The following is a 15,810-nucleotide window of genomic DNA, read 5'->3' on the forward strand; positions in this document are numbered from 1 at the left end:
TCTGCCACCATGCCCAGCCCTAAGTCTGTTACAATCTCTGCTCACCTTAAACCTCACTTGGACCATGTGAGAAATGGAGTACTACTATTCCTTCCCTCCTATCCTCCTATTCCAGTCCAGTCTGTCACTCCAGCCTCCATCCCATAATTAAATAAGCTAGAACCAACACTGCTTGGTAAAGACTCATCTGAACATGAGAAATCAAACCCAGGGCTATGCCAATGTATGAGAAAGAGGGGCAGCAAAATAAGGGGTCTTCAGTTCTAGGTATGCCTCGTGAGGTGGCAAGGAACGACGCAGGACAAGGCCCAAGAAAATGAAGACACGTGGCTCTGAAAACTGAGCATCTACAGAAACAGACACCAGGCAGGCAACAGTAACAAATATGAACATTTATTTGGCACCTCATGGCAAAACAAATCTTGGCAGTGGGAAGTGGAAAGGCTAGATCACTTAAATATGCCCATCCTACACTGACCCAAAGGGAGCAAGTCTTCAAGCCACCCGCTCGCACAACAAATGTTTATTGAGCACCTTGACTATTGCATGTGTGCATTCCGCTAGGCACCATGCAGGATGTGAAAGAAGCTGTTTCACAGATGGTATGTCTTCAAGGAGCTAAAAATACCAGTGGACAAAAACAGAACACCTGGAAAAACACAAGTACAAATACTCAACTGTACAATGTCAAAAGGGAAATTTTGTCAAAAAGTAGGGTTCTAGAAAGGGTTGGCTGCTGCCTCCTTTCTTCATTCAACGAACATTTACTGAAGATTTAGTAAGCACCAAGCACTGGGTCCATACAGGTAAGAGAGCCAGGGTTCCTGCCCTCTTGGAGCTTATAGCCTAGTAGGAGATATAAAAACAAACAAGTAAAACAAACAAATATGTAATTACAAGTTGCAATAAGTGCAAGGAAAGAATGAAACGAGCTGGACAAGGTGGTGGACACCGTAATTGCAGGTTCTTGGAAGGCTGAGGCAGGAGGATCAAAAGTTCAAGACCAGAATCAACAATGTGGCAAAACGGGGCTGGGGGTGTGGCTAAAGCGGTAGCGCACTTGCCTGGCATGCGTGCGGCCCTGGTTCGATCCTCAGCACCACATACAAACAAAGATGTTGTGTCCGCCAAGAACTGAAAAATAAATATTAAAAAAAAAAAAAAAAAAAAAACAATGTGGCAAAACCTCTTCTCAAAAAATAAAAAGGACTAGAGGATGCAGCTCAATGGAAGCATGCCCCTAGGTTCAATCCTCAGAACCAAAGAAGAAGAATTAAACAGAAAGCAGTAATAAACAGAGAAGACTGTTTATAGACCATAGGTTGGGAAGGCCTCCATGAAACTCGAAGAATAAGATGCTATCCCAGGCAAGAGCATTGGGATAGAGAGCTTAGAACAGCTGAGACACTAAGAGGCCACGGGGTTATAGCATAGTGAGAAGCCACTACTTAATAAGGTTCAAGTGGAAGACAAGGGCCATATCTCACAAACCAGGGTAAGGAGTTTGAATTTTATGAGGTGTAACAGGAAGCCAAAGAGTTCCAAGCAGGAGAATGACATCATCAGATTTATATTTAAAAAACAAAAAAGTGGCCAGGCAATGGAACATGCTTATCATCCCAGTGACTTAGGAAGCTGAGGCAGGAGGATCAAAAGTTCCAGGCAGCCTCAGGAACCTAGTAAAACCCTAAGTAACTTACAAAAAACCTGTCGTCCCCCCTCCCCCCCCAAATAATAAAAAGGGCTAGAGATGCAGCTCAGTGGTACAGTGTCCCTGAGTTCAATCTCTAATACCAAGAAACTAAAAACCAAAATAATGTCCCCCAAAACATAATGAACAAACAAAAAAACCCCAAACCATTCTGTTATGTGAAGAATAGATTGGAGGGGGTAAAATGGAAATGGAAAAGAATGCCTTAAGAACAGGAAGGTTTCATAGAAGTAGAAATAAAGTTTCTAGGTTTGAAAGAATAATAATGTATGTGGTAATATCCTCACTGAAACAGAATGGGAGGGGAGAGAAGACCACATAAAATCGAAACAAGTCTGACAAAGAAGCAGAGTGCAGGAGCCAAAGGACCCAGCAAAGGGGCACCGCCCACTGACATGGCAGCACTGAACAGGAGGAAACGCAGTGAAAGGAAGAGACATGAAGGAGGGAGACAACAGTGGAAAGCTAGTCCAGAAATCCAGATGTGAGGTTCCCTTTGACTGCTCGGACATGAGAACACTACGGGAGAGGAAGGGACATCTCGGAGAGAAAGCAGACACGGTGGCAGGTCAGTGTGAGGAGAACACCACCCTCCTGGCCTTTTGCCCACTCTCCCCACACACTCACTTCAGTAACTGCTCGGGGGAAAAAAGGCCCAAGGAAGCTCTTTAACACTCCCAGGAGCAAAGCATGCAGACCCAACCGCTGATGAAAGGCTGGCTTCCTGCAGCCCAAAGGGCGAAGTGAGAAGACTGCTGTCCACAGGGACCCACGGTCCTGAAGGGAATGTACAGGCACTTCTGCTCACAGTAGAGGGTGTGTCTTTCAGCCACACCTACCTTTTCAAAGCCAAATGAAAATGCCTATGTTAACTAAGGACACCCTCCAAACTCTCACTCTGGGACAAACGGTGTTGGGAAGTGAAACAAACAACAGATATGAGACCATCTCTGAGACATCATTACTACTGTAATAAGAGTGACGACCAAAGTGCCCCGCAGAAGCCCTGGGGGCCGAAGTAACAAACACTAAGAAATCTGCATGCCCTCCCCCACAATGGTACTGTTCATAGCACTGCCTGCCAGGCTCTTTGATTGCAGCCAAAACATTCCTGGCAACAAGTTCAGCCAGAGCCGGCTCTACGGGGAGAGCTTCACACAAGAGGAGCTGGCCTGGAGTCCCACACACAAAGGCGGAGATGACGGGTACTGGAAACAAGCCTGGGGGGTCCCCATATCCCTGAGGGGGCAGAACAGAAACTGCATCTGGAAGAAAAAAGGCTCTATCGTGCCTCTGGTGGTCCAGTGGCCGCCAACAGCATGGACGATGGGGAGGTGGCATCACGTGGGAGGGTATCCTGGGAACAGGTAGAGGTGACGGCACAGAGTGCTGCAGTACTCAGACATCTCCTTGCATCGGTGGAACTCTGTGCCAGGGGCGTAGCCTTCACGCTCCTTGATGAGGGCATTCACCTGGAAAGGCAGAGCCAGTGGTCCAGAGTCTGAGATCAGCTTGTGCTTTCACGACAGCAGTCCAACACAGGAGAAGAGAGCCTAAGAGAAGTGGGGCAAGGAAGAGGAAGGGAGAATGCTACGGAGATGCGAGGGCTTGTGGAGCCGGCCAGGCTGACTTACCTTAACCAGCATGTCGGCCACATGCATGTCACAAGCCCTCTCAGAGAACACCTGAGTGAGTGCCTCAATATACCAGGAACCCCGTTTGGTATTCCGCATGGCAGCAGTGCCTGCAACCAGAAGGCATGAAGGTCATGGGGAATCCTCCCCCATACAGGTGACTTCCATGGTATCTTGTAACCTGCAGTATGAAAAACTCAAGCCCAGAGTATATCTTCTGGGTTACCTACTGGAATTCCAAATACCTTTGAGGCAGGCATAGCCACAAATCATGTCAGAGCGAGTGGGCAGTCTCATCCTCAGCATCTCCTCCTTCCCAGCATCACTCTCCTCACACCCGGGCTTCTTTCCATCCTGCTGGTCAACACCGCGATCAGTCTCGTCTGTAGAAAGGCACACAAATTGAACAAAGATGTTACTTTCTCCCATCTCTAGCAGCCTGTCACAGGTAAGCCCAAGTTCCCTATAACCTTGAATGGGAAGAGTCATCTCCAGCTGTTGTCTCCAACCTATGATAGATGAATTTAAAAACAGAAGTTATTACTTTCCCAGCATGCCTCATTATCCAGGGGGTGCCTACTAGGCCAGGCACTGACTGCACTCAAACACATGCATATATACACGGCGAGGCAAAAAAAATCATCTAAGTTCAATTGGAAAAATACCTAGAAGTCACAGTGCTTTGACTGTAAAAAGCAATAGAATATTGACACACTCAGTTTTATTACATAAGCAAAAACCAAAAAATGCTATATAAAAATCATAACTTTAATCTCTATTATCGGTAAAATAAGCTACAAAACTAATCATGATCAGTAGTTCCCATGGTGATTTTGATATCTTTAAAGCACTTACTACTTGTTTAACTTTACAAGATAAATTATAGCAGGCATCTAAGATTTAAGAGAAATTTTTTTTTTTTAAAATATTTATTTTTTAGTTTTCGGTGGACACAACATCTTTGTTTGTATGTGGTGCTGAGGATCGAACCCGGGCCGCACACACGCCAGGCAAGCGCGCTACCGCTTGAGCCACATCCCCAGCCCCTTAAGAGAAATTTTAAAAAGGAAGAAATTAAAATAGGAATAATTTATTTTTTTCCCTCAAAACTGAAAAAAGAACACCATTATTCAAGCTCAGTGGTAGTGTCATAGCATCACTGAGCACATGCCCAAACTCTTGACTTAGAGCTTATCTATCCCAAGACAGATTCTTATTTTCAATGTTGCTGTTTCATTTGGGGGGAGGCAGGAGTCCTGTTGGTAGAAAGGGAGACAGGGAAGACCACAGGTCAATAGCAGAGGTGTGTGCTCTTTCATAGTATTTCCTGCTCCATGCAACATTCAAGAGCCTGGTGAAAAATTGTGGAAAAAAGGACCAAGATTCATTGATTCAATAATACGTCACTGAGCAACGGCCATGTATCAGATGCTGTTTTATATGAAGCCCTAAGGATATGGTAAAGGGAAAGTCACCTTATGAAACTTCCACTTCAATTGAGATGTTAGTCAACTTGGCAGGGGTCATACTTTCATAGACATTAATTATATTATCAAATGTAGCAGAAGGAAAGCTCAAATTTTCAAAGGAATAATCAACTACTGTTCATCCTTTAATGAATACAGTTTTGAGAGACAAGGGGAAGAGGAGGAGCAAAGATTCAGATTACCCCAGGAAAGAGCAATTGCCCTATCCAGATTCAGTTCTGTACTCATCTCTGAATTCAGAAGAAAATGACCACTAATGTCATATTTATTTCACTTTGCTGGTTATGACTCCTAAAGGAAATGGGCCAAGATAAGAATGTCCTTCAAGAGACAGGGAACTCCTTTTTTGCCTTCATATCATAGATCTATCACTCAGTAAATGCTACTGGTTCTTTCTTTACAACATCTCCTAATGTTTTCTATATTACTGCTACAATTTCTTAGGCAGGTAAATTTTCATTCATTCATCAACATTTGTAAGTGCCACCAGGGCAGGCAGTGCTCTGGACTTGGGAAAAGCACAGTTAATGCAAAACTAGGTTTGTGTTCTCATATGCTCTTAGAGCAGCTCCCTCACATGGTGACCTTCCTGGGGGAAACTCAACATATTATTTCTTTCTTAAGCTCCCAATAGCTCCATACTGTCATCTGTTGAAGTTCAAAATCTCAACTATGAGTAAAAGTTTGTAATCAGCTGGACCTACTTCCTGTGATCATACACACCACAGAAAATGTCAGCTTTTTAACTGGATCCCACAACTGGGGTTAGGGGGAATGTGTCCTTTTACTCTCGGGTGCTTGTCACATTATACTGTTCCTTTCCCTTGGAAAAACTCTCCAAAGACTTTACCAAAGATTTACCTATGTAAATCATATATCCTGGATCCAAATTAAGCCTTACCCTAGCCACAAAAGTCTTTTCATACTAACTGCACTTAAAATGATGTATTCTTACCAAGTATTTCCTCATAGGTGTGGTTTCTAATTTTGCTCATGCTTGAGAACTAGTCTCAAGCTACTAAGTGTATATTTGCTTTAGTTTCCAAAGTAACTGCTAGGCTCTAAAGTGAGGCCACATCCTCTTTTGCTTCTGTGATAGTATCCGGTGTAGTATTAGTCATGTTGTAGGGCCTCAGTAAACTACATCTTTGGTGATATCAGATTAGGAAAATAATGTTAGCTATTATATAACAGCTTAAAAAATGTGAATGGTTGGACAAAATGGACTTCAACCCAAACTATAAGCCCCTTGAGGGCAGTGACCACATTCTAACAGTCATAGCTAGCTTTGTAGATTTACCCTAAATCAGGTACTGTGTAAACTTGCTTTTTCATGCACTATTCTATCTAATCATCACAACCACCTTATGAAATAGGTATAACTGTCTACATTTTATTTAAAGAAAACTGAGGCGAAGGAATGTCAAGTAACTTCTTTAACTTCAAATAATTACTAAGCAGCAGAGTCAGAATTTGACTCCAAATTTAGAACTCTTAATTACTACTGTTTTCCTCCAGGGTGAGAAGCAGGCCTGTGGTGTCTTCTGAGCCTTGTCATGCAGGCCTGCCTCTTAAAGGGGTAGAACAGACTGCAGGAAAAAAAAAGAGGGACAGAAGCAGCTCAGGAAAGTCCAAGGTTGAAATGGAGTCTGTATTGTTATCCTGTGTGGTCCATGAATGATAAAAAGGAAGCAAGAATGGAAGTGTAGGTGAACAGAGAAGTACAAGGGGGAAGACAGAAGGAAAGAGAAAAGAGGAAGGAGATAAAATGTGAAGAGAAGTAGGAAAAGAGAGACAGAAAAAGGGGCGAAGACACTGACAAGAGAACTCTGAGAACAGGCTATGGTGGTGCACAGAGAACTGACCAGCCTGAGAGCCAGGGGCTGCCCAAGTCCCAGCACACCCCATGCATTGGGAGACACTTACAGAGCAAGAGAGGCGGTGGCAGCAGTGAACAGAAGGAGGTGCCCAAGGGATCCAATAGCACCTGAGAGGAGCAAACAGGAAAGTGAGAGCTGGTGGAGGCTGCCCAGGAGCCATCACCCAGGTGCCGGTCTGCCAGGGCACTCACCTCCACGGCAGGCCTGGATGAAGAACATTTTCGGCTTGTTCTGTAGGCTTGGACAGTTAGCGTTGTCAAAGAGCCGAAAAACCTCTTGGAGCTGCGGAGAGAAATAAAGGAGAAGAGAGGATAAGCTGTCAATAAGGACTCCGGAAGTCCTACACATACAACAGTAACTGCTGTTATAAAGGAGGGCAGGCGGGAAGTGACGCAGCTTAGGTACAACTGTCAGCTTCCCCTAGATTACACACACCTGCAGCAGTTTGCCGTCCACACCATAGATGCTGCCCTCCACACCATGTGAAAGGAGTGCCACTATGCAGGAGTCTGTGACACGGTGTGCAGGTAACTGTGCAAAATTCTGGAGTTTCTCTTGCATTTCCTAGAAGAAAAACACCTTTAAGAGTTGTTTACTGACATCAGCACCAATATAAATACCAATCTCTAGTTTCTGTTTGAAACCCTAAGCTATTAAAGATAAAATGTTTTCTGTATATTCCTGTAGCAAATGATAAGTCACCCCTTTGAGAGGCTAAAGAAGGCTATGCACTTGCCAGAAAAATGCACAAGAATTCAGACACAAAACTCTGCATATAGATTCACAGACTCACTGGGAAAGGTTACAAACTCCTAGACTAAAGCAAGTCCCTAATGAAGCTATTCCTGAGCTGGTCAACTGTAATTTGTTCCCTGACAATGAACCAGATCCTTCATTTGAACAAATGACCTTACAAATGAAACAAGGGGGACCATTATTCAGCTACAGGTAAAAAACATTGCTCTGTGACAGGGTTAATATCATCATGACAGAAAGCACAGCAGAATTTATATGTTTCTTTCTGTCAGGGACTATAAATATCCAAGAGACAATGACAACGTCTGCATAAAACATTTTGCTTAAGGAAAGCACACTGTGATGGACGATTCCACACAGGGCAGACTACATATGTGAATTCCGATGTTAGTCACCTAGGAGTGAACCAGGGTCCGTAGATTAGAACAACGGTTAGCCTCTTGAGGCTCCAATTTCCACATAATAGGAAAATAATTACAAGCAAATGTTCTTAGTTTGTGAAGATTAAATGAGCTATTGCACAGAAAGGAATCAATCACTGTGTTTGTCATTATAACACGCATGTCTAATAGAGTAATCATGTTACTTAAAAAAAAAAAAAACCTATTATGGATCAATCTTGTAGTTTGAATGAAGATCTTGTTTATCTTGCACAAATGCCTACAGGAAAATCACTAACTTAAACATTTGGTTCATCCACCAGAGAGTTATATATTGTCTTGCAGTATAATAATTTTCAAACCTATGTCTCTCTGGGTCTTCTCTCGTACCTGAGATAAGCAGAGAGAAAACAAATTCATTTGATTATGAATTTGAAGAAAATTTAATGAAAATATGCTCTTTCCCATATATATTTACCATCCACCCATCCCATAAAGACCACGTTAGTACAATATATTTTACTGGTTCCCAAAGTGTGATCCCTAAAGCAGCAATAGCAACATCAGATAGGAACTTGTGAGAAGGTTTTTGCTGCAAACTGTTAACAAGCCCTCCAGCTGATCCTGATGCTATAAGTTTGAGATGTATTGATCTATTTGTTTGGAATAATACTTCTGTTTGTATATAATTGAAATGTAATATAAAAGAGTTAAAATGCATGGCAATATAACTTGAAATAGACAATATTAAAAAAAAAAACAACTATTTTTTCTATCTTTGGGGTAAATAGAAGCCAACTATAATGGAAATCTTAAATTAATAAAGATCCAAAATTAATTTGTTTATGAAACACATAATTTCAAGAGATAACATGCTTGTGACTGTTCCTTTAGAGTTGACCATTAGTAGAATTGAACATGTAATAGTTAAGAAGTTACTTTTGCTTGAAGAATGGAATAAAATATATACCTGGGCATCTAGTCATAAGTATTTTCAACTTCATAAAATTATTCGGCCAGTAAATAGAGTATAACAAAACTCAAAGTAAGAACATACATACTTTGTAGCTAAACTTAATAAGATTAAACTATTCAACAAATGCAGATTAGTTATTTGGAGGAATTTTTCCACAAGTAGAATAGCTTAAAATAGGATCTGTAGATTTATTTCTGCAGTAGTTCTATAAATAGCGGGGTTCTTAGCTCTTGGGTGTGTTTTGGCTGGGGGTTGGGAAACATGTGAAAAGAACCTGTGAATCCTCTGAAATTACACACAAATTATAAGGATGGCTGCATTTTCCAGGGATGATCCAGCCTGTCCCTACATTCTCAAAGCAGTCTGTGATTGGAATGTAAGTTAGAAGACATTAGCACATCAGAAAAGGAACTTTGCCACTTCAAAATGTATCTCCATTTCTTAATGTCCGCATTAGGTCTAGCAACCTCCTGAGGTACAAGGTAGATGCAACAATGCAAAGAGATACTGAAAATAAACCTGGGCGGAGAGAGTTCTGGTGTTCTCTTTGGCACTATCAACAGAAGAGTGTTCACTATGATTAACTGTATTATTCCCTGTTTTCTAATGGAATTTAAAGTCAAAATGTCTGACAGGCGAAAAAGAAGACCTTAATGTTTTTTGGTGCTGAAAAATTACACAAGAGTAGTCTCTTGAGAGGTTTACCAGGAAGCAGCACGCAGGGCAGATGCCCAGTGCATCAAATTATGACACCCACGGTGATCACCTAGTTTATGACTCACGCAGCTCTTGCCTACACACTCTTCTCCCTGCCTAGATGCCACCACTCTCCTCTGCCTTAGTAGCCTCTTTAAGTCTCACCTGCCTCATTTATCCTTCAGACCACATCTTCCCAGGGGATTCTTCCTCTTTGCTCCTACAGAAAATGGTGTCTCTAATCCTGTTTGGTCTTTAGGAATATAAAGGGATGCATTTCCTTTTTAGATGACATTAAGACTCCTTAATCTATCTCAAGTCCCTTGAATTCAAGGCCCACATTTTAAAAATTTCTGATAGCTAACAGTCCCCCATTATAAGGTGCTCAAAATTAAGCCTCATTGCAACTCTAGTTATAGAACACTGTTCCCAGAGAATGAGAATTCAATAGGTCCTTGAATCTGCATCAGGCTTGCCATAAATGAAATGGCATTTATTAAATCTACTGAATGTATCAAAATACAGCAGTAAACAGCTGATTTGGTGACTCAGTATTGTATCTTTAACTATTATGCATATAAAATCCTTTCTCAGTTGTGTATGATTTAGAAAACCATCACATAATAGACTCCTAGTGAAATGAATGGCTGAACCAAAACCTCTGAGGAAACATACACAGTGTACATTTTGTGTCAGTGACCTTGTCACAGGACTCCCTCTGTAGTGACTGGTACACAGGCTACCCTTGTCCTGCATGGCCAGCAGGCCTCTCTGGCAAGTGTGTGACCTACTTCAGTACAAGACAACCGAAGATGCTGTTCTGCTTGGCTCTTATGGTGAAGCTGGCAAAAACACCAGAGGACAACACCTAGGTACCCGCTGACGAAAATGGCTGCAGCCAAGTGACAGCAGATGCATAACTATTCCCACAGAAGCAGGACAGCTGGGGAACAAACAAAGGACACAGAACAAATGCTAAACAGAAAACCAAGATTCTTTGCCTCAACAGGACAAAGTGAATCTCCTAGAAATTTTAATGTCACCACTAACAACCCCAAAGGCAAGTTTAAGGAAGTATTATTATGGAATCAAAATAGTTCATAATAAACTTGTATATAAGTGACTGTTAATTTCAAGAGAAATTCTAAAGGCAATGAAATCAGTAGTGGTGCAGCTTGGTCACTGAGGTTAATGAGGAATAACCCCAATGAAACTGCTTATGGTCTGAGAATCTAGTCTGGAAGCAATCTACCCACAAAAGGACTTGGGGCCATAACCCCATAACATATGGGGAATATGATTTGAAAGAATTATACCTTCTAAAGTAATCATTTAACAAATAATTCAGCTCCTAAGCAGTGGTATCAAGCAAGAATAAATGTCCTGCATACTCCCAGTTTATAAATATCTTTTCTGAGTTAGTTAGGGTGAATCCCAGTATCTCATCACTTCCTGAGAGGCTGGGAATCAAGTTTCTGAACATGTAAAAGTGAGAACCTAACCCTGGACTATTATTACTCCATGAAAGCACAGTTACTCTGAGATGTCAACACTGATACAGCTGGATGGTTCTAATTCTTTTTTACTAGATTGCAAAGTGAAGAGCACAACAGTAGTGACGCTGTGAGTACATAACCTCTAAGACACATCCTAGCAGGCACAGAGGTAGCAGACTTGTCTGGCCCCCACGTGTTGCCCAGTCATCTGATTTACATGCCAGTCTTTCCAGTCTCAGGTACCTGTGCAGTCTGGTCATGCAGGACATGGACATTGTAGCCCAAATGTTTGAAGAGGGTGACTAGAGTACTGTGGTCCACATCCCCTCCAGAGCGAAATTCAAGTTCTTTCTCTCCAGTGAAGAGCACATTACTCAGCACCAATGCCAGGCCACGAGGCCGAGACTGCAACCTGTAGGCCTGGGGAGTGGGGGCAAGTTAGACCATGAGCTTCTTAATGACAGGAACTATGACACCCTCACTAGATTAGGCATCCCCCACTCCCAAAGACATAATCTTCTTAACTTCACCAGGTGAATAGAGACCCACTCACAGAAGGCATCCAACCAGCAATGACTTTCTGACTAATAAGGCAGTTAGAAAATGCACATGAAAACTAGGTTCAAAGACTCATGAAAGAGTATCTAATTTCCAACTTTCTTGCCATTACACAAGACTCACCAACTGGCAGTGTGTTTGATAAAACTCAGGAGTGCAAGGCTTCACCTGAAGGCAAGGAGGACCATCTCCATTATCTAGGGAGTGTTCCATAGTGTCTGTGATACAAAAAGAAAGCAAAAAAACTTGTATATAATTCAAACATCAATTCTAGCAGTTAATTATAATATCAGACATCCCTCTGAACTGAGGTTTTGATAAATTTTGGTCTCTTATTCCCCTGACTGGTAAACTCCAAGAGGGCACAGGTGCTGTTAGCTTCAGCTCACAGGGGATCCTCTACACTGGGCTTAGGAGTAGTAGGTACTCAACTTGTTTAATGTCTGAAAAGGTGATCTGATAAATGCCTGTTTTTAACCATCAGGCTACACAATTAGTAGGTTGGTAGCCCCAAACATATTCTTTTCTCATTCAGTTTTAAAGAAAAGACAAGTTAGTTGGATAGAAATTTTCTACCAATGTAAGTTGCTCAACAGGCCAATCATTATAAAGAATATTAACTGTGATGGAAGGGAAATGGGCCCAGCTAATGCACTATTTAAATTATCCTACTAGTCCTTAACAAATTCACTGAAGGAATTGTTCCCAGTATGAAATATGTCTTAGTTAAGGAAAAGTCAAACACTAGTCAAAAAAAGAGAAATCAATGTGTGAGACTCCTTTTAACCCATTAATTCTCACCTGATGACAGGCGGAGCTGCTTGTGAGGGGTACAGGACTCACATACTGGGAAAGGGAGATTCATGTCGTAGTCACAGCTCAACTGTAAAAAAATTTTAGGACTCACCATGATAGACCTTAGGGAGAAGGTTCAGTCCAAATAAAATAAAATCTAGTTTCCCCACCCTGTCCCCAAAAAGTCCTTTCCAGCCAGAGTAACCCTTCCCCAAATCTCAACATATCCAGGGCTCCATACCGGTGGGAGTACGTGCTGAAGACCAGAGAGAGTGGTAAGCAATAGATCCTCCAGGTGCCCCTGCTTGGTCTCCCTCAGTGCTGCACAGAAAGCATCAAAAGCCTGGGGTCCCCTCTTGGGCAGCAAGTTGAGGAGTTCCACATTCTGGCTGAAACTGCCCACTTTGGCCTGAGAGACCAGAACAAACTATGAAATCACAATTATCTAGTTATAATCCCATTTTTTACATAAGCTTTCTAGTAGTTTCCTCATTCATCTTAAGAATTCCTTTTACAGAAAAAGTTATGTACAGGTGAAGTCTTTTCCATTATGTCTTTTCTTTCAAATTCTCTATAGTTAGGAAGGCACCTGCATATCCTTAGCAAGGCATCATGGCTTTCCACATTTTATCATCTTCTATTCCTACCCCTAAGATTAATTTATCTCCTTGCCCCTCTCTTTTGCCTCCAGATACCTGGATGAGCTCCCTCATTTCCAGAGTGATGATGTCCTTCTCCAGGAGATGTTCCAATAGTTCACTCAGCAACAGCTGTTTGGCTAGCACCACTCGGTTCTTTTTCAGAGTCTCCTGATGGTCAGGATGCATACCATAAACCACTGATATCCTATAGACAACAGTAAATGAAAAGGCAGTCGAGTACAAGTTGGGACAAAGAGTAGAGGAAGAGCCATGGACAAAATAAACAAAAAGGGGACTTACAATAACAAAGATTAGGCTCATTATACTGAATTTGGTTAAAATCAAAGATGTACTAAGCAGTAATAGTACACCAATCCTAAGGGAATAATGTAAAATTCTTTGGGGAGTACATTCAACTGAGGCTATCTGAGATGAACTGTCTGACTGTGGGATAAAAATATCTTGATACCAAATACAAGCACACATATATTTAAGAGAAAGGATATATCTCTGTCAGACAGACCAATATTAAGAGAGTTCCAGAAAACATTCATATTATTAATCTAAAAGTAATGTAAGTTTAAAATGACCTTGGGTGAGGAATAAAATAATTTAATACAAAGGCAAAATCAGAAGCCAATGGCCAGATTTAATAGTCACATGCTTTCTAGATTACTTACACAAACGAAGTTTTTTAAAACCTTTAAGTTACTGTGACAAAATGACACTAGAAATGATCAGAATCCTATCAGATGTAGTGATGAACAGTGTCACTTGAAATTATACTGCAAGGTTAAATTACTTTGGTAATTTATTAGAGATATCTGTATTTCAAAGATTTTTTAGTGTTTCTATCAATTTGGGAAGAGACCAACTTCTGCTTATGAATTAAAGACTCCTATTTCCGATATATTATCTAGGTGCCCTTGTATGTAAATGCAGAGGTCTGCTTAGTTTTCAAATACACAACATTAAAGGCTTGTTGGCAGTGAGAAAAGAAAAAAAGGTCCATCACACAACCTAAAACCTAGTTAATTAAACCTTCATCCTGACTTCAAAAAATAATAAAATTTACAAGAAAAACATGCATCTATAAAATGGATGTACTTGGACTAGATATTTATAGTTAGAGGGAAAAGCAGAGTCTGAGAGGAATTCAGATATCCAAGAAGAGAACAAGTGGGCACCTAAGACAGAGGAGATATTTAGAATACTCCTGCTATTCCAAATGTGGTTCATAAGTAACAGATCTCTTTTCAAAGCAGCAGATCTCTTATGATTGGTAACAACCCTAAGGAATTTGAGATAAAGATCAGTTTTTAAAACTTTCTCTTCCGATAGTTTTCACAAGGGCCATTCCCTCTAGGTCCTCTCTGCCTACCATGCTTCTATTTCTTTTGGAAGACCTTTGGCCTGTCCTTAAAGTTGATACTGAATTAGGACTCCCCAAAAAGACTCTCCTCCCTAGGCAATCATATCCATTCTCACAACTTATTCAATTTCCCTCAAGTACCAGACTTGGTACTTGAATTTTCAACCAAAAACTTATCGGTTTTTATCAAAAACGTGGTCCACTCTCTGCACACCTACTCCCAATGTGAACTTTTCAAAAGTTTCCAAACCTTCAATTTTTAAGACACAGTTGCAAGGTGGGGGCAGAGAACCAAGGGAGTCCTAAAGTTTTGATTCTGTGTGCTTCTGAAGGTGCCTATTCCGAAATTCTGGGTTAATTCCCAGTCCTGGCCCTGGTTTGGACCAAGACCATTACAATATATCTTTCTAGTTACATCTGTCTCATTACAGGAAAGATCAAGGCAGAAGTGGCCACTTGCTCTGAGACTCAGGAGCCTCCCAATCTTCCCAGAGTACTTAAACTTCAATGCCTATGTTGAATTCTTCTTAAAAACTTGGTCATTATATGGAAAGCAATGCAGGTCATGAAACTGTCTATCCAAATCAAATGTATATCAGGCAGAACACTTATGTCTGCAGAAAGGCTCATTGGTTTTTAAGGAGAACAGTTAGTTCCTCCTCATCACCCAGAAGAAAGGATGGAGACTAGCAGGGCTGCAAAGAGCTATCCTTATGCAGAGCCCCCAAGAGGTGGACAAAGGGAGGCTGGGGCAGTCTTTGCTCACGAAAGGCAAGGCCAAGAGGGCTGCTCGCGCGCCCCTGCGCGGGGTTTGGCTCGGAACGGCCCCGAAGGCTCCTCAGGGCCTCCCATCCTTGGCAGCTAGCCCGGACACGGCTACTTTTAGGGCTCCAAGAACAGGGGGCGACAAGACTGCACGCTGGGACCGCGCGGTCCACTCTCCTGGACGCCATGAAGGCCCCAATGACCCCTTCCCCTCTCACCTGCGCCTCCGGTCAGCAGCCATTAGCCCCCTTTGCTGCAGGGCGGGAGGGGACCCCGCGCTCGGCGCCGCCATTTCCCGCTTTTCCCGGGCTGTGCACGCACCGCCCACAACCCAAACAAACCCAGGGCCGCCACTTCCTCTGCATCCCTCCCCCGACCTCCTGGGCAATCGCGCCTGCGCCTACTGCCCCTAGCCCCGCCCCGCTTTCAGGCAGGTCCGCCTTCGTGATGGTGCGTGCGCAACACAGAACTCTTGCCGGGGTCGCGCCGTCTAATGGGAAGAGAGCAGGCGCCGGCGGAACTGGAAGGGGCGGGGAATGGCTGAAGCCCCTCCTACTGAAGAATCCGACTGGCCATCGGCTCCCGCGGAAATCAAGGCCTCCTCCTTTGGCGCCTCCCCCCCCTCCCTGCCAATCCTGCTGCAATAACTTCCGGAGACCGAGG

At 42.5% G+C, this 15,810-nt stretch overlaps 1 protein-coding gene across 3 annotated transcripts; it reads right to left on the minus strand.

Moving 5' to 3' along the window:
* Positions 1-372: 372 nt before the first annotated feature.
* Casp2 (caspase 2) lies at positions 373-15,537 on the minus strand. Of its 3 annotated transcripts, XM_048786789.1 has the most exons (12): positions 15,366-15,535; positions 13,065-13,215; positions 12,611-12,778; positions 12,376-12,457; positions 11,698-11,792; positions 11,260-11,436; positions 7,148-7,276; positions 6,904-6,994; positions 3,591-3,728; positions 3,346-3,455; positions 3,003-3,183; positions 373-2,550 (listed from the first exon to the last, which is right to left on the minus strand). In XM_048786789.1, the coding sequence occupies exons 1-11, from the start codon at positions 15,437-15,439 to the stop codon at positions 3,052-3,054; spliced, it is 1,347 nt and encodes a 448-aa protein (XP_048642746.1). In that variant the 5' UTR covers positions 15,440-15,535; the 3' UTR covers positions 373-2,550; positions 3,003-3,051. The 3 variants fall into 3 exon arrangements, with proteins under 3 accessions (XP_048642746.1, XP_015349229.1, XP_048642747.1); XM_015493743.2 differs by having other exon boundaries at positions 373-3,183; XM_048786790.1 differs by lacking the exons at positions 373-2,550; positions 3,003-3,183; positions 3,346-3,455 and adding an exon at positions 6,759-6,819 and having other exon boundaries at positions 15,366-15,537.
* Positions 15,538-15,810: the final 273 nt, after the last annotated feature.

Source organism: Marmota marmota, unplaced genomic scaffold (genome assembly GCF_001458135.2).
Source record: "Marmota marmota marmota unplaced genomic scaffold, marMar, whole genome shotgun sequence".
Lineage (NCBI taxonomy): Eukaryota > Metazoa > Chordata > Mammalia > Rodentia > Sciuridae > Marmota > Marmota marmota.